Source organism: Hevea brasiliensis, chromosome 15, assembly GCF_030052815.1.
Source record: "Hevea brasiliensis isolate MT/VB/25A 57/8 chromosome 15, ASM3005281v1, whole genome shotgun sequence".
NCBI lineage: Eukaryota > Viridiplantae > Streptophyta > Magnoliopsida > Malpighiales > Euphorbiaceae > Hevea > Hevea brasiliensis.
This window is the reverse complement of record NC_079507.1, coordinates 72989853-73016738: the sequence shown is the minus strand read 5'-3', so window position 1 is coordinate 73016738 and position 26886 is coordinate 72989853. Positions and strand designations below refer to the sequence as shown.

The window sequence follows — 26886 nt, the reverse complement described above, 5'->3', positions numbered from 1 at the left end:
CCCAACCAGCATGGCGCAATTAGCATTGGCCTTGAAAATAAATTTTTTTTTTTTTTTTAAGAAGAAGATATTTTAAAAACACGAACGGATGCGCATGCCTGATTCCAGAATCTCAGGTTTCACTCGCTTCCCCTGTGACTATGTAATTATGCTGATTGTTATAATAATAAAAAAAAATAAGCGAGACAGGCCATGTCTTTACTTTATCTGACTCCTCCCATGTGGTGTGGTTTTCATCTCACCTCTTTCTTTCTTTCTTTCTTTTTTACGATCTGACTTCGGTTTCTGCGAAAGTTATCCCCCTCTTGTCTTCTACTCCATCCAAACATCCCCTTCCCCTGTCTGACGTCACTTCCCCCACACTCTTTGTCCTACGCACCACCCCACTCTTTATCCTACGCACCACCCCCCTCTTTTCCTGCGCATCCACTGCGCATTCTAGATTCCTCCCCCCACCGCCTTTTTCCCCGCAGTCGCCATTACACGTGTCTTGTCTTCTTCTTTCCACGTCATCACTGTTTCTCTCCCCCTTTCTCTTCTTCTCTTCGCTATCACCTTCGCTTCTTCTTCTTTCTCCCTTGTTCTCTCTCTCTCTACTTCTAGGGTTTGTTTCTTTTTCTCTTCTTTTTCAGCTGCTGAGTTTCTTGCCGTGCCCGATTCTCACTGGACTATGGGGTCGATCCCCGATCCAGGCGAGTTAACCGAGTTGACTCGCCCGAGCTTTGACGAGTTCCAGCGCCAGACCTCGCTCATGACTAGCTGTACTCTTCTCTGGAAGGAACTTTCCGACCACTTCACCTCTCTTGAGCAGAACCTTCAGAAGAAATCAGAAGCCCTCAAACACAAATTCCAGACCCTGGACCATGACACCAAGGCTACGCTTTCCTCCCTCAAGAAGCGTGAGGTCACTATTGATGGTAGCGTGGAGATCGCACTCGAGCGCGTCGAGGAACACAGAGAAGACGCTCTCAAGTCCCTCGAGAACCAAAATTTTGACCATCCTGATGGCGAAGTGGATGACGGCGATGCACTGTTACAGCTTCTCAAATCCTACTGCTTGAAAATGCACTCCAGGGAGTTCTGGAAGTTTGTGATTACCAAGAAGAAGGAACTTGATGTATTGAGGAGCCAGATTCCGTTGGCTTTGGCTGAGTGTGTGGATCCTGCTAGGTTTGTCTTGGAAGCAATTTCAGAGGTTTTTCCCGTGGATAAGAGAGGAGAAAGGACTGAGAAAGGGAATGATTTGGGATGGGCTTGTGTGCTGATTCTGGAGAGCTTGATTCCAGTGGTGGTAGACCCACTGATAGGCAATTCCAGGCTGTTAGTGACGCCAAGCGTGAAGGAGAAGGCCAAGGAGATTGCCGAGACTTGGAAGAGAAGTCTGGAAGAGCGCGGTGGGATTGAGAATGTGAAGACTCCTGATGTGCATACTTTCTTGCAGCATTTGGTCACTTTTGGGATTGTGAAGAAGGAGGATGTTGATTTGTACAGGAAGCTCGTAGTTGGGTCCGCTTGGCGCAAGCAGATGCCTAAGCTTGCTGTCTCGCTTGGTTTGGGTGATAAAATGCCTGGTATGTTGCTTCGATATGTATGACTTAACTTATTTTCCGGTTTTATTAAATTATTAGTTGTTCTGTAAAATTGCTACTTTTCTACCACCAAGGCGCTATTTCTTTGTATCCTCAAACGTAGAAGCATGTAACTTTTCTTTATATTTTACCGGAGAGCATTTGGAGGTTGACTGTGTTTTTTTAGGTCAAATTTGAGTATGTGAATTGTGACCTCTTGTTTGTTTGTATCTGAACGAAGAAGCGTGTTTTGTGAATTGGTGATACATATAATTTTGCAGTAAAAGTTTCTGAGGAACGTGGACAGAGGGAATGTTGTATAATTTGTTGTAAACATCAGGGCGGGAAATAAGCATGGTAAACTATTAATAGCAGCAAAGTGATCACTTTGGACTTTGGAACATTTCTATATGGATGATCATTTGTGTGTGTGTGTGTGTGTGTGTGTGTGTGTGTGTGTGTGTGTGTGTGTGTGTGTGAGAGAGAGAGAGAGAGAGAGAGAGAGAGAGAGAGAGAGAGAGAGAGGAGAGAAGAGAAGGAGGGGGGGGGGGGGGGTGTGGTTGTTGGGATTGAGCATTCATTGGGGTAATGACATGATAAGGTGGGGTTGCAACCTGTTTTTGTCAGTCAAATTTCTTATATGATTTGATTGGTAGCATTGCACACTTATCCTCATTTTTCAAGTGTGGTATGAGGAGTCTATAGGTCATATTGATCATTCAGCATTCTGGTGAACAAGGGGCTAGCATCTAGACAGCTTTGTTTAACTTGTTCCTTGGGTGTTGCTTGTTATGGCGAGAATAGCTTATTGCACCTTGCTGTTTTAGTGCTTAGACTGTGTTTACCTCATGCTGTGCAAGAGAGAGAAAAATGGGGGAATGGTCTACATGGATAAGCACTTTTTGTTGGTTTTCTAGTACACTGGGTTATTCATTAACTAGAGAATGATAACCATATGACGAAGAACAGTGGGCATCTTCGTTTGTGACTTGTTCTGTGGGTTTCTTACAGCTCATCCATTTCCGTGGAAGTTAATCAATCATCAATTAATATCAAATTCCAATGACAGTGTGTTACTTGTCATTCCAAAATACACCACCAAAGGTCCAATATGCTTGGTCATTCTAAAGCTTCTGTGCTCTATTGTGACAAAAATAGACAAAAATAAGTTTATCTTATGTGAGGCTGGTGAAGATTTGCACGTATAACTTTTCAAGTACTAACATTCTAATCTTGTTTTTTCTATATTAGCCGGCAATGGTGGATAATTTTAGGTTATTATTATGAATGAATTATAGATTTGGTTGTTTGGACGTGTGTCATTGTATGTGAACAGTTTACTTCAATTTGTTTGGTATGAATATATCTTTAAATATTTAAAATATCTGATAGATATTTACAGGTATTATTGCATGTTTTTTTCCTTTTCTGAAATATCCTATGGGTTGCATCAAGAATGCCTGATGAACCTTCTAAACTGTCGTAAAGCTATTGTACTTGATTAGTGGTGATTCTGAACTGTTGTCATGTACAGATATGATTGAAGAACTAATTAGTAGGGGACAACAGCTTGATGCGGTGCATTTTACATATGAAGTTGGTCTTGTGGACAAGTTCCCCCCTGTTCCATTGCTAAAAGCTTTTTTGAAGGATGCAAAGAAGGCTGCAGCTTCTATCTTGGAGGATCCGGATACTGGTCGAGCTGCGGTATGAATCCTTCACTTTATTATCCTTGTTCTAATTTTAGGTGCTTCTTATTCTAAACAAGTTCTGTTTTTGTTGGTTAAACATTGGATATCAGGTTTCTCTCTTGGATATGTTCATTCTGAAAAATATGTTTACCCTCCAGTTTGGTCCAGTGCATAACCTACTAGCCATCAATTAACATTTGGTAGAAATAGGACAACTGTGAAAATGTGTTTTGGACAGAAACACATATTTTGATTGATAATTACTTCCATCTAATGCATTTGTTCTCTGGTTGAAATGCATGGATTCTATTTTATGCTCCTTGTGTTTTAGATGTCTGAGAATACTCTGTCTCTCTCTTTCTTTCTCTCTGTCTCTCTCTTTAAATGAGCAGTAATGACAGCAAGTAACATGGTATCACGTCATTTTACAAGCAGTTTGAATTTGGAGGTTAGATTTTGGTAGATTTGGTTTGCTGTAAATCAGGCCCACAAGCCATTATAGGTCCACAATGTTTTGTGATGATGGTGTGGCAGACCTTGATGAACTATGATAGAATATACTCATAAGTTGTCATCCATTGGCAAAGAAAGTTTAGTATTGCTGAATTAATAGGCAATTGCATTCCAGAATGTCTTGAGCTTAATTATGTAGGGAAAAAAAAATTAATTGTTTACAGGGGCTTAGTAGTCCTTACCTATGTTGTATGCCTCAGGCTAGGGTAATCTTGGTTTTTATTTTCAACTTTAAAACCCTAGGCTAGGATGAAATGTTGTATAGCCTTACAATAGTATCTTGGATGATGATGAGATTTTCTTTTGCCTTAAAAAGATAAGGTAATTGTATTGGGTTGAAATGCATTGATATTAATGTGAACAAATATATGAAGATAACTGCATAGTGCTTAGGCTATGACAAAAAGACTGCTAAGCTACTGAGTTTTTTGTGAATACATAATTCTTGCACTGTTATGTTGTGTAGCTCCCATAAATTCTTGGAAGACAAGCTTTAGAAACATGTATGTTTTTATGTGCTATTATTTTGTAGGAGTAACTCATTTATTACCAACTTATTAGTAGTTATTTTTATCAATCTTGTAGCACTTTGCTGCCCGGAAGGAGCAGTCAGCTCTCCGGGCTGTCATTAAGTGCATTGAAGAATACAAACTAGAGGCTGAGTTCCCACCAGAAAACCTCAAGAAACGCCTTGAACAGCTAGAGAAGACCAAGACTGAGAAGAAAAGGCCGGCTGCAGTCCCTGCCAACAAAAGAACACGTGCCAGCAATGGCGGCCCAATGCCTCCAGCCAAGGCTGGCCGCTTGACGAATGCTTACGTATCATCTTTCCCCGCACCTCCAACATTTGTCAGGTCTCCGTCACACACTCAATATCCTACTGGTGTACCAGCATATCCTTCTGCCGCTGCAGTTTATGGTAGCAGGAGCCCTCAATCTCCATATGCCTACTCACCAGAGGCAACTGCCCCCATTGCTGGATCATATCGTGGGGCTCCTTTGAATTATCCTCCATATGGAGGCTATGGAAATGGTTTCGCACCAGCTTATCAGCAGGCTTACTACCTATAGACATGACTACTTGTTGAAGATGGTGACCACTGATATGATGACCCCAATATCATTTGCTTTCTCGACTGGCTTGTTTGTAATCACTAACCTTTTTAATGGTAGCGATGCGTGTGTGAATTATAACTTTTCTACTTCTTGCAGTGTCATTGTAAGTTGTATTTCTAATGATCAAACTGTAGCACTAGGTACTTGTAAAAGTAATCCTGATGGAAACATAACAATGTTGATGGACTAAAAGTACGACCTGTTATTAGGGTTAGTTGTAGAAAAGTTGTTCCTTGCCGTTTTGATTGTGTTTTGATTCTCCTTTTTCTTATGGGTTCAAGCTGGAGCCAGTGCCGTCTGTCTTGACAAATTCAATTGTTAGGGTTTATTAAGAATCTAATAAATCAAAACTGGATGGCATTTGATTACCCTTAATAAGTGTATCATGTAGGGGTCTGCGATGTCCTAGTATGATTAGCGGGTGGTGATTCGACCCGCATCACTAATAAATGTTTTGGCAGGTGTCTTGTGAAAGGCAGCCTAAGGATCATTGCGTTTTATATATTTGTTTTTATAATCCTCTTATTCTTGTGAAATGTTACAAAGTGGAGTATTTACTTGCTGTGTATTGTAATAATTTTCAGTTGGCAGATCAGATTGTTTCACGAGTTGTAAGCTTTTTCTTTAAGCTGTTGCTCAAAAAATGTTGCAATGTGAAAACCGAAATGCAAAAATAGAGCGTCTTAGGCAAAACTTATCTCATTCAGTGAGATTGTAGTAAATTGCTTTGTGTGAATTCGTACATTTAGGTCGTGAGATGGCTTTATACTGCTAACATTTAGTTGATTGTTACAAAACTTTCTCAAGTGCTAACTGGAATGAAAACAGAGTTTAAAAAAAAAAAAAATTTATTTTCTCATATAAGTTTAAGCGTCATTTTTCGTAGAAATGATTTTTCAGAAAAGCCTCTCAAGAAAAAAAAAATTGAGGTTAATTTTAATTTCATCTAATATAAAATATATTTATGAATCATGCCCATTATCTGCCACGTATTAGGCTGATTTAACCGTATTAAGCCACATTCGCATTCAATCAGATGACAGAAAATGCTTTTATTTTCATCTTTCTTTATACCCCCAACAGATAGCACACACAATGAATAAGAAACAAATCTATTCAACATTTCCACCATAACATACCCATGAGAAATACTGTACTCGAATTTAGTGTTCAATATCAAAACTTTTAACTGAAATTTCAATCAAGCGCACAGATTTCAGTCATTAGCTGTTGCTAGTTGCAAGGACAGCAGCTCATCTTCAGGAATGGTCCTAATCCGACAATCTGACGTTGGATAGGATGCACACAACAGTGTATACCCACGCTCCACCACATCATCACTAAGCATACCTTCACTCTGGTCAACTGTGCCGCTTATTAGCTTAGCTGGGCAAGTCATGCATACCCCAAGCATGCAGTCATAAGGCACCGACAGTCCAGAGTCCAGTGCCTTGGATAGTATGGTCTCATCAGGTTCAACCTCCAGCTCTGTGGATTGACCCTCATGTTCAATCACCACTTTGTAAGACCTAACTATAGTCTTCAGGGATCTGCCTGTTCCGTAGTTGAGTTTAAGGGAAGGAAGTTTGGTGGGTAACAGTTGTTTGGCGAGAGTAAAGGACGGAGATGAAGTGAAACAAAGGGTTGCCATGGCTTTTGTGAGGTGGGAAATAAGGGAAGCTTCTGTTAGTATTGAAGCGATTTGTGGTGGCTGATAGGATAAGGTTTTGCTTCTTGTTGAATATCTCTTTCAGATGGCATTTGGCTTTAGCCCATCTGGCAGAGTAAACAAAAAGTAGAGTACCCAATTTAAATAAATTACAATATCACAAATTTTTTTTTTTATCACAATAATTTTCTTTACGATCAAACTTGAGTTTTTCCCATAATGATAAAATAGAATATAAATTATTTTCTATATAGTTATAATTAGTAAGTAAATTAGTATTTATTTTACCTCATAAATAAAAATATTATTTAAAATAAATTAAAAATAATAAATAAGAGTAATTTATTTATTTTAAAATTATTATTTAACTAAATAAAATATTATATTATTTTAAAATTTGTTAAAAATATCAACATTATTCTATTTTAATAATTATTATTTTTATAAATTAAATTATTTTAATTTAAGTAATTTTAGTAAATAATTAATTATATACTTTTAATTTAACTCATATGTTAAAAAATATAAAAATTAAAAATAAATAATTAAATTAAATATCCTTTTAATTATAAATAATAAAATTTGTCATATCGTAGGGTTTATGTTTGATATCATACATAGTAAAATATAAACTGAAAATTAAATTTGAATCAAATAAGTAAAAATAAACATATCTTTAGAGCCGTTAAATATAAAATCATAATCTATTTCAAAATTATTAACATTAAAATATGAAAATGAATCGACATTCTCATTGGAATTAATTGTTAGATACTTAGATTATGTGCGAATTAATTTTCCAAATTAAAAAAAAAAAAAAACAATAAAATGCTTAATAACAGGTCACATTTAATCACATCACATTCACTGTTAACTTGGTCATACAATCAGGTCAGATACATACCCAAACCGTCCCGCATTAAATCCAACGAATCCTCCGATACTTCCAATTTTGATGGGGAAAAATCTTATCATTATGCTGCCACTCACTTAGAAGTGTTCAATTTCGGTTTAATTTAGATTTTACCTAGAAATAAGAATCGAATCAAAATTTTAGTACGATTTTAATTTGATTATTTATTGTTTCAATTTTGATTCGATTCTGTATAGTTTCGATTTGATTCTTAGTTCTTAAAATAATTTTATATAATTATTTCTTTAAAAAGTCATAGTTGAATTAGTATTTAAGTTTTGAATTGAGTTATTAATACATAATATATCATATAATATATTTTTTAGCTATACCTAAATTATATAATCTTTAACTATAAGGTGCATATATAATTTAGGATTAAATATATTATATAATATAATAGTATAAATATATCATATAATATACATTTTAACTATTTATTAATCATATAATATTTAACTATACGATACAAATATAATTAAGAATTTATATATATATATATATATATTAATATAAAATAATAATATATTTATAATTAAGAATGATAAGGTAATTTAATATATTTATAACTAAAATTATTAAAAAAATATAAAAAAATAAAATATAATATTATGTTATATTTAATTCATAATTATATATACATATATAAGTATACATAATTACATTGAAGGTGTATAATACATCTAAAAAAAACATAGACAACATATATATAAATTCGGTTCTCGGTTCGGTTCCGATTCGATTTCAGTACGATTTCGGTTCGATTCTTAATAAAAAATCTAAAATCAAATCAAAATATCAAAATAAATTCAGTTCGATATAATTTCTGTTTATTTAGTATGATTCTTCGGTTCAATTCGATTCCTCTAAGAACCGTGCCCAGCCCTACACTCACTCATCCCCTTCCCAAACAATAAATACACAACTGGGCTGGCAACGATGACAACCTATTCATTGCTATAAATATAAACCTTCATCCCACAGCTTCCACAAAAAACATTAACTTTATATTTTCTCATTCAATTTTTTCATTGTCAAAGCCTAAAAGGTTTTTTTTTTTTTTTTTTCTCCTCAATACTAATGTTTATAGCTCCTAGTTACTTTTTTTCCCATTAATTATATGTATTGATTGCTAAAGATTGAGATCCTCTGGAAAAAAACAATTCAAACCCTTCTCCTTGTTAATAAATTTATTAAATAAAACAAAAAGAAAGGTTTTATATATGGCTGCAAAAGATTGGTATTCAAGATGAGGAAATGGGGTTGATTGATTTCTGTTTAGGTGGTGTGAGAATATTTGATTTTTAATATTTGTTTTCTTGAATTGCAGTAATCTGAAGCTATGGCTGTTGAGAAACACAAAATCGCTAAGGATGTGACTGAAGTAAGTTTGGATAATTTCCATCTTCCTTATACTCTTATGCAGATAGATAATGTCCTTTATCTGTTGTTTTTTTTCCCTTTGCAGTTAATTGGCAATACTCCATTGGTATATCTCAACAATGTTGTGGATGGTTGTGTTGCTCGTATTGCTGCTAAACTAGAGATGATGGAGCCATGCTCTAGTGTCAAAGACAGGTCCCACTTTTTAAAGGCTTTATGTTTCTTTTTCACCTTGGTTTTGACCATTATCACCATGGAGATTATAATTGCCTTGAAACATTAGTTTTTGTTAGGTTCTGATTTTCCTGGACTAATATGCAGGATTGGTTACAGCATGATCGCGGATGCAGAGGCCAAGGGCCTCATCACACCAGGGCAGGTTAGTTTTCGTTTTGAAAATGAATTTCTTGGTGATAACATTATCGCGGTTAGTATAGGAGAAATATTTTGGGGTTATTTGTCTTGTGGAATCAAGTTGTTGAATATCTGTTGATTTTGACTGCTTTTGAAATGGTTGCTAAAGAGTGTTCTGATTGAGCCTACAAGCGGAAATACGGGCATAGGATTAGCATTCATGGCTGCTGCCAAGGGATACAAGCTTATCATCACAATGCCTGCATCAATGAGTCTTGAAAGAAGAACTATTCTCCGTGCTTTTGGAGCTGAGTTGGTGCTTACTGATCCTGTTAAAGGCATGAAAGGGGCTGTTCAGAAGGCAGAAGAGATTTTGGCCCAGACTCCCAATGCTTATATGCTCCAGCAGTTTGAGAATGCTGCCAATCCAAAGGTTTTTCCCCCCTCAAATCAGTACTTTTGTCTTGGTATATGCAGTTGGAGGTTTAGCGTGAGTTGAATTATTTATTTATTTGTTTATTTTATTGATGTAGGTACATTATGAAACTACAGGACCAGAGATATGGAAAGGATCTGGAGGGAAAGTTGATGCCCTTGTTTCAGGAATAGGTACTGGGGGAACCATAACAGGCGCTGGGAAATACCTAAAAGACCATAATCCAAGCATTAAGGTAGCATTAACCCTCTATTATAAAAGTCAATTCACAGTAAAATTTCTTCATAAGCATCCACTGAAGTACACAAATTGTAAGTTGTATCTGTTTCAGAATTTTGCTTTTCTATTGCTCACAGTTTCTCATTTGTTTTCTTACTTTTTTTTTTCTGCAGTTGTACGGCGTGGAACCAGTTGAAAGCCCTATTTTATCTGGAGGAAAACCTGGTGAGCTATGTTAAATTCAATGCATCTCTTGGATAATTCCCTGTCACGGTTCTGTTGCTTCATATTCTACAGGATCAACAACTTAGGCATGACTATGCAGTAAGCTCCATAAAGTTCTTGGCATGAATGCATAAGGAATGACCTTTAGTGGTTTGATCTGCAAACTGCAGGCATTTGTATGGTACTATGCACATGTGATCTTATTTATTGGCTATCTTTTTCTAGGTCCGCATAAGATCCAAGGAATAGGTGCTGGTTTTGTCCCAGGAGTTCTGGAAGTCGATATCATTGATGAAGTTGTTCAAGTAAGGCCGAAGATTTCTTGATTACTCTTAATTATTCGAGAATTGCATCATTTTATATTGTGAATTATGCACTTTTAATTCTGTGAGAAGGCGTTCTTAAGTATAGTTTTGATTTCAGATTAGAAAAATTGCATTGCTAATAATTTTGCCATACCTACTTGAAATCTGATATTTGTGCCATTTTAGCAGATATACAGAACCTTATTAATAATTTGAATATCCCAACTGTTCCCCAACTGAATTTGTACAATATTGCAGATATCAAGTGACGAAGCAATTGAAACTGCAAAGCGTCTTGCCCTAAAAGAAGGTTTGCTTGTAAGTATTCAACTATGGTTTGCAAATGTGAACATAAACAGTGTGATTATAAAGAGAGCATTTCTATGATATTAATTGTATTTTTTTCCTTTCGAGTTATCCCATGTTGTCCATTTTTGGTAATGGGACCTTCTGGTGTAGGTGGGAATATCATCTGGGGCTGCCACAGCCGCGGCAGTTAAGATTGCAAAGAGGCCAGAGAATGCTGGAAAACTCCTTGTTGTAGGTTCCATCAATCCCTTTTAAATCTTAGTAATTATGTTAAAGGCTTACAAACATTGGCCCACTTGCCTAGAGCACATGATATCTTAGCAGGACCAAAAAGTTGGAAATTAAAAAGTTATCATGGATAACCAATTTGAGTTGTGTGCAGGTGGTGTTTCCAAGCTTTGGCGAGAGGTATCTGTCTTCTGTGCTGTTTGAGTCAGTGAGACGGGAGGCTGAAAGTATGACATTTGAGCCCTGAGCGTTCACTGGTTTTAAACCAGTTTCAGATTCTTGCAAAGCTTTCTGATGATATGGGACTGTTGCTATGTTACTTCTGCTAAATTGCCAACACCATTAGCTCCAACCTCAAATTATTAGGGAATTTCCGCTTCTAATTCAAAACTTTGATCTAATTAAATGAATGAAGTCTATGGAATGCCTGGCGTTCTACTACAGCTACGTTTTTTTTTTTTTTTCCTTAAATGAATTAAAAAAATTATATAGTATGTGCCTTTATCTTAATTCTTATCTCATAACCAGTAGGAAGTAGGAACAACTCCATAATAAATGAGACAAAACAAAATAAATTATTATTAAAAAGGTTGATTGTAGATAAAATATTTAATTATTTTCATATGAATAAATCTGCATACTCCTATATCAGTGTTCTGTAACTTTAATATATTAAAAATATATTATAAATAATATAATATATTTTGACATTAAGTTGATATAATTGATGCAAGAATAACATATAAATTTTTATAGATTATCATTCTCAACTTTCATTCTGCATTTGCTCCTATGGTGCTTATCAACTTGAAAGCTGTTGGAAAGATAAATATATTCCATGCAAATCTAGTGTCTTCGAGACGTATTAAGATTTTAAGCGAATAATCATAATACTAATGCAAGATTAGCAAATATAAGTGAAACACATTCGATGATAAGAGTCATATATAGAAAGTCTGTTGGCAAGCAAAATCTGATAGATATCAACGAAAAAAAAATCCATCTCTTACAAAAATGGTACTAATGACAAGAATGAATTACTTTTTCACGTATGATAATTAACAAGTAAACCATAGTTGTAAATTCAAAGCATATTTGTGATTTCATTCAAAACAAACTTTTCAGGCACGTCAACAATAAAATCTCAAAGGATCAAAATTGGAATCCATATTCTTGTTCTGGAAATTTAGTATAACTACAAGGTTATCCTTGATTTAAGATTTATAAGAGATCCCTCCACTCCAGCATGATGTATAATTTGCGAAAAATTTGTTAACAAGAAAAAAATATCACCAATAATCTCTGCAGGAACACTGACTACTCTGAAAGTGATGAAATCGACTGTTATCTCTAACAATAATGTCTCTGCCAACAATGCCTGAGATAAATTTGAAGGCACTATGACAATCACCACATATCCTAAGGTTTTTGGTAATTCTTATAGGTACTCCAGGAGGGATAGCTACAAGGCCAAAGGCGAGGGCAATCTTCTCGCTGTGGTACCAAACTTCTGTAATTTTCTCCTCTTCTTCTAAATCATAAAGTGCATAGTTTGTGTCAGGTATGTAGCCAGCCGCCTTCATTTCCATTCTTAGCTTAACTAGCATTGCCTGTATCTCAGAGTTCATTGCGTGGGATGTATCCTTTGCTTGGAAGACGTGGATCCTATTCTTTGCAGTAAGCCAACTACAACCTGCACCCTTCTTGATCCCAACGTCCATCATTTCTTTTCTCACCAGGGTGGCTTCCTCCCACCTGCATTAAAAGCCCACACAATTTGTTAACAAGTGGAGAAAAGGAAAACAAAAAGGGTAGCAAATTTTAGATGCAGTGAAATAGTCCAATAGGTAGTAGAAAAGGCACTTCTAAATCTGAAACTCCCACAGAAACATGAGTTTATACTTGCAGTTGTGGAGATTACTTTATGAGGTCCAGCAAAACAGATGGTCTAATATTGCTATTTTTATATCTCCTAGTTCCTAAGTCTACCCAGCGACGGTGTAATATAATGCTAGTAGTACTAGTCCACAAAATAAAGAATCCAAAACATCTAAATCAAGTACAGTTAAGCCCTTAGATTCTAAATTTTGACTAGTAACATAATGTCAAAATGACAGATATCTTAGAATCCACAAAATTTAGAAGTAAGCCATGTATAAATTAGTCCATGGACTTGAAAAAAAAAAAAATACATAGATGATAGAATTATCTTGAAATTAAAATGCTCCTGCACTTCTTGAGACTTTAACGTCAAGGGAAATGATGTGATCAGCCATAAACAATTATCTTACCTGCCAGCAGCAGCAAACATATTTGAAAGCAGCACATGGTTGCCAGAATCTTTTGGATCAAGTGCAAATAAGTTACTGGCAGCAATTTTTCCCAATTCTGCCTTCCCATACACCCTACAAGCATTTAAAAGAGCTCCCCAAACCTCAGTTGTTGGATGCATAGGCATTTTCTTTACAAACTCATAGGCATTTTCTACCATACCAGCTCGCCCTAACAAGTCCACAATACAAGCATAATGCTCTGACCCTGGTTCAATCTTGTACCTGTCTCTCATTGACTCAAAAATTTCCATGCCCCATTCAACTGCACCTCCCCTACTACAAGCTGATAATACACACACCATGGTCACATAGTTTGGTGCCACCTCAGATTTCATTTCTTCAAACAATCTAATGGCCATGTCAGCATGTCCTTGGTGTGTGTACCCACCAATCATTGCATTCCAAGTAACCATATTCCTCTCGGGCATCTCATGAAAGGCTCGCTCAGAATCCTCAATGCTCCCACATTTCCCATACATGTCAACAAGGGCGCTGCCAACAAAAATATCAACCTCCATGCATGCTTTCACAGCAAGTGCATGAACTGACCGTCCCAATTCAAGTCCTGCAAGCCCTGCACAAGCACTGATAACACTAGAAACCATATAATCTGTTGGCTCAACTCCTTCTCTCCTACCCTCCAAAAAAAACACACAAGCCTTCTCTTCCTCGCCATTCTGCTCACAAGCAGCCACCATGGAGCACCATGAAACAGCATTCCTCTTCTCCATCCCACCAAACACCATCTCAGCCAATCTAACCTCCCTACACTTTCCATAAAAATCAACAAGCCCATTTGAAACAGAAACATCCGCTTCAAAGCCACTCTGAATCACAAACCCGTGCAACTGTCTCCCAAGGTCCAAATACAACGGATCAGCACATGCATTGAGAAACGCACAAAAAGTTATGGAGTCAGGCTCTCCACCCATTCGGCGAAACTCTATGAATGCATTGACAGCATTTATAAGCCTCCCATCAAGCACCGCATTAGAAATATAAGCATTCCACGTAACGACATTTCTCTCAGGCAGCTCATCAAACAGTTTCTGCGCTTCATGTTTAAGCCCTGTTTTCGAATACATATCAAAAGCACTGCACCCAACGAATACATCGTATATTTGTCCAAACTTAACCGCAATCGCATGCACCTGTTTTCCTATGAAGGATAACCGAAGTGAAGCAGACGCTTTAAACGCGCAAGGAAAAGTGAAATCGTTGGGTTGGATATTTTCGCAGCGCATGTTAAAAAATTGGAGTAAGGCAGACGAAAAATGACCATTTTGAACGGAGCCGGAAATGAGCACTGTCCAGGTGACGACGGACCGATTTGGGGTGAGTTGGAGGAGGAGGTGGGCCGACTTCGGAAGGTCGAGTTTGGAATACATATTGATAAGGTGGTTGGCGAGAAAGGAAGGGAGTGGAGATTGACGGCTCTTGATGGTCTGGGCATGGGTGGCTCGGCCAAGGAGGGAGGAGCGAGTTTTGACGGCAGACTCGAGAAGGAAGGCGAGTGAATTGGAGGTGAGAGAAGGCATGGATAGTTGCAGTCATGGTTTGCCGTTGTGGCGCCAAAAATGAGCCTTGAAGCATTTTAAAACTTGAGAAAATGATAAATATAGAATTTAAATATTTATATAATTATTAATATCTTAAAATATAAATTATTAATAAAAATAATTTTATTAATACAAAAATTAAATTGGTTCAGATATTTTGAGATAAAAATAATTATGTTTAGAATTAGTTCGGATAATTAAAGATAAAAATAGAGGATAAATTTAATAATTAGAATATTAAGCGATGTTTGCGAGTAGGCGACCGTTGAGAAACCAATGTTTTTAGGACAAGACGATCGAGTAGTTACCGAGTCTTGATCGGACCCAAGAGAAGGGGATCTTCTTTTCTGGCCAGTAACAGAAAACACCTATCTCTGCATCTTCGCCGAGTGTTTCTCTTTCAGTGCCACGATGCCGGCTTTCTCGCGCCTCTTTCTCTACATCCATAAATACATAACCATCCATCACCTCTCTCTCTGCTGTCTCGCTCTCTCTGAGGGGAAGAGGATTTTCTCGGGGGGACGGAGAGCTGAACCAAAGGCCAAAGAACTCTCTCAGATTGTTGTTAAATTATGGAATCCATCTGCAAAAGCAACCATCTTACTGTTCAAAAGCCAGAGGCTGTCTCTCATCTCCAAGAGGGTATCGCATTGCTTTTTTCCCGATGGAATGGCCTGCAAATGGCTATCCAAAACCAGTGGGGTGGCCGCGATTCCCTCCAGAAATCCCACCGGCTCGCCACCGATATCTTGTCTTGGTTCTCTCAATCTAGAGGTCATAATTTAGATTCCTTCTTTTTTCTTAATGTTGCCTTGGTTTTGCTTGCGTTTAATGGCATTTTTATATTTAATGTAATTACAGGACCAATTTATGTTGAAGATTTGGAGAATTTGCTCCATGAAAGCTTGCTGCTTTCTTTCAACACAGAGATTGAGGACGGCAGCATTGAGGAGGTGTATACATATTCCCTTGATTATTCAAGTTTCTCTGTAAACCTATTATTCGCTTTCTTCAATTAGGAAAATTATGTTATGCAATTTTTTTTGACAGCTTCTTATTATTTGTTAAGATATAGATTTTAATGGAATCATATAGTCCTAGTCAACGATCTTGTGAAAATCAATTCACTGGTGCAAAACCCTTCATATGACCGATTTCTGGGGCTTGAATCCGTATCGTTTCTGATTCTTTTGAAGTCATTGTTGCGTTGGCACAATAGAGGATGATGGCTTATTCATCAAACAATATGGATTTGTCATCAATGCATTAGTTAGTTTAGCCTTTCTCGGATTTGTACAGTTAGGACTGCTGTTGTGGATCACTAGTGAAAGAAGATATGATTCTTGTAGCACTAGAATGATTTATGGTAGCTTATATCGAGTACATATCTCCAATAATCTATCTTGATGGTTTTCTTGCAGTTATGTGCAAGAGAAGACCTGCTGCTTTCACATAGCTGCATTCTTTGAAACATATGGAAGTCTTTTAAATGATCTTTTTTTTCATGGAATGTCATCTAGTTTAAAATGATAGTGAATGAAAATTTTGTAGAAATTTTTTCACAGTATTACTTCTAAAGTGTAAGTGATTATTTCTTAGATATTCAAGTATGACCTTGACAAATCTAATTTAAGTTGAATATCCAGACACCATTTATATATGGTGCATTTTCATGTAAGTCTGCTCAAGCTTGGCCATTTCTGCTAATGAATAATTTTAACTCTGGGCAGGTTGCAGAACAACTGATAATGATGCATGAAGAATACTTGCACAGAAATCATTAGACAAAAAATCGAGTCGTCCAAAATTTTGAGTTAGAAGCTTATCAAAGTTCATGTTCAAGCAGGTAAGCAAAAATTATTGCTTTTAATCGGAAAAAAAATAATTCTTTCTTATCTGTTTTTAGCCATATATGACCACTTGTGTGGAACAATGTCCCGATCTTATCTTGCAGTTGCTTGCTTCTTTTATTTCCCTAAAATATTAGGAATTTGATTGATGCTTATCAGCAATTTGTTTGTGAATAAGCAGGCAGCTGTAATATCTAGCCGAGCTTATTTTCAGAATTCTGTGATTTTGCCATTGGGGTTGTTCTGCTATATAATTCTTAATCAGCTTCGTTGCCCACAGACAAGCTCGTGCAAGGGTCTATTCATGTGATTGCACGTCTATGTTATGTGTGTACTAGTGATGTACAATAGTTGTGAGAAATTTATTTAAAAACTAACAGCACTCGGAAGTGTTCCTACAGAAACCCTCCTTTATGGAAGAGGGAACATAATGGAAAACCATTACTTGTAAGCGTTCATACAAGACATCCTTATTTTGGTAAAATGTCTTAACTTCATACTTAATAAGGATTAGCAAAAGTTTCCCAATGGATAAACTTCATTAAGGGTGGTTTTGGAAAGGTGGATTTTGACACAACGGATTTGTATTTAAAATACAAATTAGATGTTTGGGGGCTTAAAATGAAATTTAAAAATGATGAATTTCATGACAAATTAAATGGTGTCATTTGAGCAAATTTTAAGCACGTAGAGGATCCGATTCAATACTGGTTTAACCTAAATTTAGTTTTCCATTTCAATCTAATTTTAGATTCCAGTTTCCATTTTGATTTTGTATCAATTTAGTTCAAACCAATTTTGTTTTCCATTTTTTGTTCTGATTCAAAGTTTGATTCTAATCCAAACCGATTTTTCAATTCCAATTCAACTCAGTCCCTTTTTTGTTTTGGTTCTAGTATGATTCAGTTCAAACCAATTTCTATTTCGATTTTGATTATGATTCAACCTTTCTGTTCCCTCCTATTCGATTTTGGTTCAACCCAATCTCTGTATAGCTTAATTTTTTTTTTTATTTCAATTCTGTTTTAACCCAATTTTTATTTTTAGTGTTGATTTCAATTTCGATTTTTGTTTAATCTGGTTCCAGTTCCCAACTAGCTGATTGAACCAGTAATTTTGGTTTGATTTTGTTTCAAACTTTGGAGGGCAGATAAATTTTGATTTGATTCTAATTCAAAAGCAATTTCAAGGTAGAGACAGTTCAGTCAAGTTCCAATTATGATTTGACCGTTTGATTTAAAATTATGGACTGGAGATCAATTTAATCAATTTGACTTTGATTTGTTCATCGTCATCGTACCAAAGCAAAATATATTATTTTATTAAAAAATTAAAATTTAAATCCCCTTTCATGTTTAAACAGTTAAAATTTTAAATGCCAAAATTTTAGATATTAAATTACAAACTTTAATTAAAAAAATAAAAGTTAAAATAAACAAATAAATTTTAAATATTGAATTTTAGATGAAAATTTAAATTCAGCCATCCAAAGGGAAGCTAGCAAAATTTCTAAATATTGTTGTGATTTTATTTTTCACAACCAACTTCCAATTATAGCCTAATTAGTTAAATTTGAAAAAGAAAAAAAAATTAATGATGATAATTATTTTTAACTTCGACTTATCCACCCTGCATTCATTCATTCATTTCTTTTCGTTTGTGTTGGAAATCCACCTTAATAATAATAATATACTAATTTGTTTTATATATTTAAATATTATAAATTTTAAAATATATATATTATTAAATTGTGTGCAAATAAATTTATATTATATAATCATAAATTAAATAAATTTAAGTTTTTTTTCAATTTTTTTAAAGAAAATAAATTACAGTTGAAGCAATATATAATGAGTGATTTTAACTAAAAATATTTTATTTAAAAAAAATTAACAGAGTGTTTGATTTGATGCTTATCTTTAAGTTTTGATTTAAATTTTATTTTTTTTAATTTATAAATTAATTTAAAATAAATAATTAATTATTTAATAAAAATTATCTAAAATTAATTTTAAGTAACTTACCTAAAAGTAATTTAATTTATAAAAATAATAAAATATATATATAATTTAGTATTATCATTAGTGAAATAAAAATAGTATTAATATTTTTAAAAAATATTAAAATAATATAATTTTTATTTAAAAAATTTTAAAATAAATAAATTAATTATAAATAAATATTATATTTATGATTTTTAAATTATTTTATATAAATTTTTTAATTTATAAATTAAATTAAATAATAATTTACTTATAATTTTTAATTTATAAATAAATTTAATAAAACCTATAAGCTGAACAAAATATTTTCCACATTCATGATCTCTAACCAGATGTGTCACGGAGTTTCTGATTTAGCCGAGCTGCAGAACGTCTGTTTAAAACGGTGCCTTTTATTTTATTTTATTTTCCAATCACAAGAGTGTAAACCACGCGCCGATGATCGCGTGAGAGTGAGACCACGTAACAACCCTCATTGATCCTTTAATGGGTTACAGGGCCTTGCAACAAGGGGGGGATGGACGGATAGGATTGGAGATGCACACACACAGGGCAAGACCGACAATTCACCCGCGCACTTTCCATTTCTAGGCGTCCGTCGTCCTCGTCCATATCGCTTCTTCTTCTAACTCGCTACTTTACTAATCTCACAGGGTCTCCATTTCTTCTCAATTACAGTGTTCTGTTCACTCAAAGAGCTGTGAGTGTATTTTCTTTTTTCTATGTTTTCTTGATGATCTTGATTCCACTTTCCCTGCCTTCAATTTACATTTCCTCTGATTTATCACTTGCAGTTCATAATTGTGGTTTCACTTTCACTTATCCTTTTTTTCAGGTAAAGGGATTATTGTTTCCTGACTCGTGATGTCCGACTCCGATCCTTTTCGCCTTTTTTCAGATCAAGTGGGAGAGTATGCTCCAGAGTAAGAATTTTTTGTCATGATCTCCAACCCCATTCCTATTTCTTAGATTTACTTAGTCATTTTCGATATTATTGCATAAAAAACTCATCTTTTTTCTTTCCAGTGCAGTAGAATGAAACCCAGCATGTGATTAATTGGCTAGATTGGATTTTATGTGTATATTGATACTTCTTTAATTATGGAATGTAGATGATCCACAACTGCCAAATATTTAAGTAATGTCATATATGCTGTAAAACTGCTTACAAAATTGTTAGGTTTTTTGTATATCCTGAAATTAGTGATGATCCAATCATTTACTTCCGTTATTTGATTGTTGCGCTATGTTTGAAGTTTGATTGTTTTTTTTATCAGTGGCTACGGCTCACCAGTCTCAATGGGTGGTCAGCAGAATTTGCAATTTGAGCTGAATGAGCAATTTGAGCTGAACGAACAATTTGTGCAGAATGATCAAATTGTGCAAAATGATGTCCCCAATGAAAGTAATGGTGGCGCAATTCAGGTAGAGGAGAATAACTTGCTTTGGCCAGTTCTACCTGGTGATTCTGGTGAAGGCTTGCCATATGCTCCTATTGATTGGCCATATCCTGGTGATATTTGGACCTGGAGAGTAGGAAAGAGGTTTAACACTTCTGGCTACTTCCAGGATAGATTTCTCTATCTTCCAAAACGTCTTGGGAAACAATCTTTTGCAAGCAAGAATGCAGTTGCAAATTATATCAAATCAGAATTCCCAGGTGCAGATATTGATGCATTTTTTGCATCCTTTGCTTGGAAGATTCCTGTAAAATTTCAATCTTTACCAAAAGGTTTGCTCAAATTTTTTATTCTTAACCCTATTCACTAATATTTCTATTTAGAGCTTGCCAGCTTGGTCTTAGGATTTGCGGCTGCTGGCTGCCAGAATGCTTGCTTGGCCTAAAATTTCATCGGTCTCTCTCTCTCTGTCTCTCCTTTTCTCTTCCTCAATGCTGTCAATAGTTTCTGTGTGTGTGCATGTAAGTCTGGATGGCGGACAAAACATTGCAAAATAAACACTCTGATGAGATGAATGGGGGGCTTCATCAAGTCACCTTTTCTTTGGAACTTTTACCATGACATTTTAATTTTTAGTTGCTCTTATTTTCTTTTGGCTACAAATTCATGGGAGGGGAAGGGTAAAGCGTGTTGCATCTTGATTTTAAAGAAGAGGGACAAGATTTCAGATACAGCTATAGGCATTTTATTTTCTTTTTTATTTTTCTTTGACAAATCTGATCAATATGTCCCAAAAGGTTTCTGAAATCATTCTGAACCCCTTTTTTTCATCTCATTTTGAATTCCTTCTATGAAGCTAGAGAAGGACTTCCAGTTCTAGCTCTGAGAGAGGAGGAGAAGTTCTTCCTGTGGGAGGCTTTTGTTTGTTTATATGTGATATGTTTAAATATTGTTTTCCGTTAGCATTATTTGTTTTAACTAGTATTCTTATAATACAGAGGAACCTGCCTTCACTATTTTGGAGAACCCTTTACTGGATGAAAAAGCGGCAAGTCAAGAAGAAAAGAAAGAAGAAAACCTTCATTTAGGCTGGGGAAAAAGAAAAAGAAATGCAGGATCTACTCCCAAACAAGCAAACCAGAATGGAGCAACATTATCATCTACACCTAAGCGAACAAAACGGAGTGGAGCTAAACTATCCCCCACCCCTAAACAATCAAAAACTAAATTATCACCCACTCCTAAGCGAACAAGGAGTGAAGCTACATTATCATCCACAGCAAAGCGGAAAACTAGACATTCTTCTAAACGATCTGTCCCTAATGATGAAGGTGGTGTATTTAGCACACAGGAATCAGCAGCTGATCCGATTCCAGAGGATTTTGATAACTATCTCAACTCTTTGGAAATCATTCTCGCCCAGCCTGTTTCTGAAACCCAGGTACTCTCTTTAGCAAGCGTGGATTCTTATAGCGCACAAAATGAAATGGCAGAAGCTCGAAGTAAGCTTTCTTCTCTTCTTATTATGGATTTTCCCTCGTTGGTTTCGTCCAACAAAATTTCCGAACTTACAACTCTGGCATCCAAACTTCGAAAGGATCCTAGCTTGAGTGCTGAACAACTTGTTAAATTGAAGTTGATTGAAGAAATTTCATCATTCAGCGAGGTTTTTCTGGAGAGTAGGGAATTGATAGAGCAGGTTGACGAATTCTTTGCCACCCTTGAGGGTAAAAAGGCGAAAGTTACTTCTTTGAAGAATGAGTATAATGAATTGAAGGAAAAGGCAGACCAGCTGCAATCACAGGTGGATTCAAGCTTATTGACTGTGCAAGAAATTGACATTCAAATAGCTCTACTTCAATCCAGGCGAGATGAGCTTACTAATGCAATTGAGACTAACAAGGCAGCAAAGGTCGAGGTGACTTATGCTCAAAAGGTGGTGGCAAATGCAATTCCAAAAGTTGTGCGTGAGATTCAGCTTGCCAACTGCCAAATGCCAGAATTGGAGCTGAAAAAGACAAATGCAGTAAAGCGAGAATCGGAAATTCTAGCAAAATTTGCCCCTCTGGAAGGTTTTTCTCTTTAAGCAATGGCTTTAGAGCTATGGTTCCTCCCTCCTCTTCCTAAGTCTTTGGAAACATGTTTATGGCAAATGGCAATTACTTTCTGTTGCATGGCTCGATCCCATGTCGTTTTGTTGTAATATTACAATTTACTTTCTGTTGGGACTTCTACTTAATTTTTATGAATCTATCGATATATATGAAAATCTCTCTAAATATTGATTAATATCAATAACATTAATTAAAATTTTATTTCTATTATAAATTTATTCAAAAAATGATTTCACCTATATAAAAAATTCTATTGTAATTCTTATATAATAATTTTTTTTTATTAATTACCTTTACACATTGGACCACCTTTAATATTCAAATCATCGTATCAAAAGGCAACTGTTTTGATCGGGCTATCTTTTCTATTTAAAATTATAAATAATTAAAATAAAAAATAAATACATTAAATTAAAAAATTAATTAAGTAATATATACAAATAAATGTGATTTCTAAGAAATATAAATAATTTTTTCTTTCTATTTTTAATCAGTGATCTGCTCTTTCTTACAACTCTTAAGGAAAGGTTATTGATTATTGTAAAATTTTGGCTTTTTTTTTTATTTGAATTATTATATTTGCATGTGGTGCATATAAAGTATAAACGCATTGCAAATTAGTTTTAGGAAGTTTATTAACTCAGAAGGCTTATTAAGGGAAATAGAAGAGTGTAGGTAAAGCAGTCAAAGGCTTTAGTTAGGCAAATAGGAGTTTGTAGATCACGCAAGTTTTGAAGGGAAATAGCCGGTACACATTCAACAAGGCAGTAATTTTGAACAATACCATCCCCATTTCCAGCCTTACCACTGTCATGGATTCTTGCCTTACCAATCTTTGATCCAAAAGCTTACTAATTGAAAATCTCAAATTAGTTTTACGATTTTGTTCTTAGGAAATTCCTCTCCTGCAGTCGTGGCAATCGTACAACTTGAACGTGGAGAGTGGTGATCCCTGCTATGACCAGGAATAAACGAATAAACCTTTTTAAAAGCGAGAAGAAAGCCCAAGCTGCTAAGCATAAATTCTTATCAATATTGAAAAATGTTGACAAGAGGCTCACAGTAATGGGAGATTCTAATAAGGAAAAAAAAAATCATTTTTCATGCAATCTCAGAATTTTCAAGGATGACCATAAGCCACACGGCACTTCTCTTCTGTTGTAGAAAAAGTGAAAAACAGGTGTTGCCATCTGAAAATCTGTGTCCCAACCAAGCAAAAAAAAAAAAAAAAAAAAAAAAAACTTTTCCATGCAAAGTATATCACCTTGACGTGTCATTTTAAAGAAGAAAATGTGGGGATCAATCATAATCAACCCTATCTTAAGTGAAAAAAGAAATGAATAAATAGTGATGCTGAATAGCAAGTAACAAATCCTAATGTTAGGCTTTCTTTGTCAAAACTCTAAACGATTACTACTTTGTGAGCCGCAAATGTTTTCAAATCACTGATGTATAAAGGTTTAGAGTGATGAAAAGAATTTAGGAAAAGAAGGCTAGAATATAAATGTTTTCAAGTCACTGATGTATAAAGGTTTAGAGTGATGAAAAGAATTTAGGAAAAGAAGGCTAGAATATGCTTAACGTATAAATATAATGACGGGAATGTAACATCAGCATAACACTTCCTACCTCTAAAGAATTCTCTTTCAGATGCAAAAAGAGAAGCGAAGGGAGGCGTTCTTTCAGGTATCAGTATCAAAGCATATTACCCTAACTTCACAGACCACCCAAGTTGGCGATACGGCCCATGACATACAGTCCGTCATATAAAGTCAATCCTTTCAAGACAAAAATAGATCCAAAGACTAATGATGGCAGACTAAGAAGCTGATCATAAGGCCATTCTTGAGAAAAATGAAAAACAAATTATATGTTCAAATGATGGGCTGAAGTTGGGCAGCAGAAATAAATTCTTAAGAGACCAACACTTCACAATAATCATCACCCCCAAACAGAATGTCAAACATAGTTTAGCTCAATAACATGATTGTGAAGAAAAATTCTTGCCTAAATCCAATTCATGTGTGGTGAGATTCACATATTTGTGTCTTAAATATGCGAGGGACTATGCCTAGAAAAGTGTTTCCCAATTGTGAATTCATTCAAAATAATGATGGGGAGTACTATTTATAGCATAAAACTAGGAAACATAAAATGGATCTAACAAGGAATTCTTCCAACATAACATACCAGTAAAGAGATGTTATCACATAAATCACCTGGTCAATCAGGGATAGAAAACGAGCCAAACAAGTCACAACTACTTAAAGGTTATATAGGCAATAAAAAAAGAAACTCTTAGAGAAAAAGGTCTGTCATACACACACACAAAAAGAAGAATGGACTACAAGGCTTCGAAAAATAATATAATTTATCATTTCTTTGCCAAAAACTTGCTAGCAGGCATATTTAAAGTGCCAAACTAGAAGACAGACGCAAGACTCAGTCGAAGAGTAGTCTGTAGTTGGACTTGTAAAGTTACACCTAGTGGATGAAAAGCATATATTCTTAACCAAGAAGGAAAAAGAGAAGCAGTTTTCAGCATCAAAATGTGTTATTCAGAAATGCAATCAAGAAGTCGAAAACATCACTGACTGAAGCATGTCAAACACCATCATTTTCTAGAACTTGTATGATTAAAGAGACATTGCCAAGGAAATCCAGCCAACATGCTTTGTTTATAAACCAGAAGATGCGGGAGATTTAAACCAATTGAGAACTTTCAAGTGTTAAATTTTACATGATAAGGAACACAAGAATACCAAACAACATTATTCAATTAAAGATAAAACAATTCCATGGCTAAGCTGAAATTTCAATGTATCTATCTTCTAATCAATTTCACATCTCCATTCATTGCATCAATTTCTGCTCCTCTCATCCTCTCTCTAGAACCTTATAAATGACAAGTAATTTCCAAGAAAAAGACCCAATAGAAAAATCCTGACCATGCCAAAACAACACAAACCCACTAACTATCCAATTTCAATCTTCAATGCCATAGCTACCATACTCGTTATGCAAAAGCTTAAGAAAACTTGTTTCATTCAATAATAAAAGCAGACATACAACCTAATCCCAACCACCAGCAGCGTCAAAAACAAGCTTCCACAACAACATTCATTTAAAGGAAAAACACAAGAGAAAAGCTAGAGAGCAGTAATTATTATTATCACTGTACAAGCACAAGCCTAGCGTTGTTATTATTGCTGTTATTGTTTCCCATACCTCCTCTAAACTCCCCATTATTATCATTTGCGTTCTCCTCCAGTTCATCTCCCTTAGGAACCGTCACAATCAACTCTCCATCTGTTAGAACCGCGCTAGCGAGCTCCGGCCTCGTTGATTCCGGCAGCCTGAACCTCCACATATCCAATTCCAAATCATCCAATGAGGATAATTCCAGATACCCATTTGGCCTAACCACGATTTTAGTGACCCCAGGGTGGATTTCGATCGTATGAGCTCTGACGTCCCCGATATTATCGGTTTCCACCACGAATCGGAAGCAATCAGGATTTTCCTCCACCGATACATCGGCGTCCGAGCGGAAAGGGAGCTCCAAGACCCTGCTGAAGATGTGGGGTAGCCTCCTTAGCTTCTTGTGGGACCCACCAGAAGATGGGACCCTCCGATGGCCGACGTTATTGCCGGTGGTATTATTGATGTAGTATTGGATTGCTATGTTGTTTCTTTTCTTGGGCATTGGATGCACCTTCATGGCTTCTTGGTTTTGATGGCGGTGTTGGTTGTTTGTGAGAGAACAAGAAATGGAGCGAGATTGGGCTACAATTAATAGCAGCAGGATAAAGATGCTCTGGAGATAAAAGATGGGTAAATTTGATTGCTGCTGGGAATCAAAATCTTTGAAACGATTTTGCTTAAGGAATGGAAAAGGCGAAATAATGATCATAAAAAAAAAAAATTGAAAAACGAATGGTGGCACTGGCACTTCTTTGTCGAGATTGAGGAGAAGAGAACCTAAGGCCAAATGGATCACGACCCTAGGCCTAAGAGGGAAATGAGAATTGAAGATAGGGTTATATTTGCTAAAATATATGCTGCTATGTGTATTTTTGATTGATTGTTCCGTTGTGCGTGTACGAGATTGGTTCCATATAAAAGAGAACAATATTCTGTTTCAATTGAAAATTTGAGAGGAAGGGAAAACAAAATTAATAAAAAAAAAAAAAGGTTGGTTCATGAAATCTCCTCCTTTGGGAGTGCAGAGTGAAATGGAGGAATCACTAAGGAGATAAAAAGGATATTGAGTTAGGCTTTTGTCCCTTTTCCCTTATAAAATTACAAAGAATGCCATTTTTCCCTGCAGAATTTTTTATTTTTTTAAGAGAAAAGAAAAATACACATATAAATTTAATTATTGAGTGCCTGAAAAGGGTACTTAGTGATATTTAGATTTAAATTTTAAATTTTAATTAAAATCAATTCTATATATATATAAAAAAAAAAATTTAGTCTCTGAAAAATGTAATTTTGATTTGAAGGGGATATTTGCATTGTTAGAATTGATTCAAGCTTTCGTTTATATTGTTGTTTGGTAGTTAAGACACATTTTCCTCGAAACAAAAGAGTTATTGTTTTTCAACCCAAACGCGGCAAAAGAAGGTTGCATGCAAATTGCAAATTGCAACATCCATCCACCATGGCAGGCATCAAGAAGAAGTCATGAAAATTAAA

General features: G+C 35.4%; 7 protein-coding genes across 8 annotated transcripts; 4 read left to right on the top strand and 3 right to left on the bottom strand.

Moving 5' to 3' along the window:
• The first annotated feature begins 42 nt into the window (after positions 1–42).
• LOC110671075 (FRIGIDA-like protein 4a) lies at positions 43–5131 on the top strand. The gene is made up of 3 exons (XM_021833451.2): positions 43–1571; positions 3103–3275; positions 4358–5131. The coding sequence occupies exons 1-3, from the start codon at positions 671–673 to the stop codon at positions 4841–4843; spliced, it is 1560 nt and encodes a 519-aa protein (XP_021689143.2). The 5' UTR covers positions 43–670; the 3' UTR covers positions 4844–5131.
• Positions 5132–5925: 794 nt separating this feature from the next.
• Positions 5926–6658, bottom strand: LOC110671074 (ferredoxin C 1, chloroplastic). Its single transcript, XM_021833450.2, has one exon. It carries the CDS (start codon positions 6537–6539, stop codon positions 6105–6107), a length of 435 nt encoding a protein of 144 aa, XP_021689142.1. The 5' UTR covers positions 6540–6658; the 3' UTR covers positions 5926–6104.
• A 1703-nt stretch (positions 6659–8361) lies between these two features.
• LOC110671073 (cysteine synthase) lies at positions 8362–11372 on the top strand. Its single transcript, XM_058135950.1, has 11 exons — positions 8362–8518; positions 8801–8854; positions 8939–9048; positions 9175–9232; positions 9377–9640; positions 9741–9878; positions 10036–10087; positions 10313–10392; positions 10651–10710; positions 10852–10932; positions 11084–11372. The coding sequence occupies exons 2-11, from the start codon at positions 8813–8815 to the stop codon at positions 11174–11176; spliced, it is 978 nt and encodes a 325-aa protein (XP_057991933.1). The 5' UTR covers positions 8362–8518; positions 8801–8812; the 3' UTR covers positions 11177–11372.
• Positions 11373–12059: 687 nt separating this feature from the next.
• On the bottom strand, positions 12060–14869 carry LOC110671100 (pentatricopeptide repeat-containing protein At4g14850). Its single transcript, XM_021833479.2, has 2 exons — positions 13221–14869; positions 12060–12684 (listed from the first exon to the last, which is right to left on the bottom strand). Exons 1-2 carry the CDS (start codon positions 14798–14800, stop codon positions 12219–12221), a joined length of 2046 nt encoding a protein of 681 aa, XP_021689171.2. The 5' UTR covers positions 14801–14869; the 3' UTR covers positions 12060–12218.
• Positions 14870–14987: 118 nt separating this feature from the next.
• LOC110671088 (uncharacterized) lies at positions 14988–17221 on the top strand. Its single transcript, XM_058135949.1, has 4 exons — positions 14988–15595; positions 15683–15774; positions 16552–16667; positions 16853–17221. Exons 1-3 carry the CDS (start codon positions 15394–15396, stop codon positions 16603–16605), a joined length of 348 nt encoding a protein of 115 aa, XP_057991932.1. The 5' UTR covers positions 14988–15393; the 3' UTR covers positions 16606–16667; positions 16853–17221.
• Positions 17222–19196: 1975 nt separating this feature from the next.
• On the top strand, positions 19197–22353 carry LOC110671072 (uncharacterized). 2 transcript variants are annotated; one of them, XM_021833448.2, is made up of 4 exons: positions 19197–19374; positions 19510–19597; positions 19952–20334; positions 21073–22353. In XM_021833448.2, the coding sequence occupies exons 2-4, from the start codon at positions 19539–19541 to the stop codon at positions 22158–22160; spliced, it is 1530 nt and encodes a 509-aa protein (XP_021689140.2). In that variant the 5' UTR covers positions 19197–19374; positions 19510–19538; the 3' UTR covers positions 22161–22353. The 2 variants fall into 2 exon arrangements, with proteins under 2 accessions (XP_021689140.2, XP_021689139.2); XM_021833447.2 differs by having other exon boundaries at positions 19200–19374; positions 19952–20406.
• A 2863-nt stretch (positions 22354–25216) lies between these two features.
• Positions 25217–26446, bottom strand: LOC110671079 (uncharacterized). The gene has a single exon (XM_058136543.1). It carries the CDS (start codon positions 26099–26101, stop codon positions 25361–25363), a length of 741 nt encoding a protein of 246 aa, XP_057992526.1. The 5' UTR covers positions 26102–26446; the 3' UTR covers positions 25217–25360.
• Positions 26447–26886: the final 440 nt, after the last annotated feature.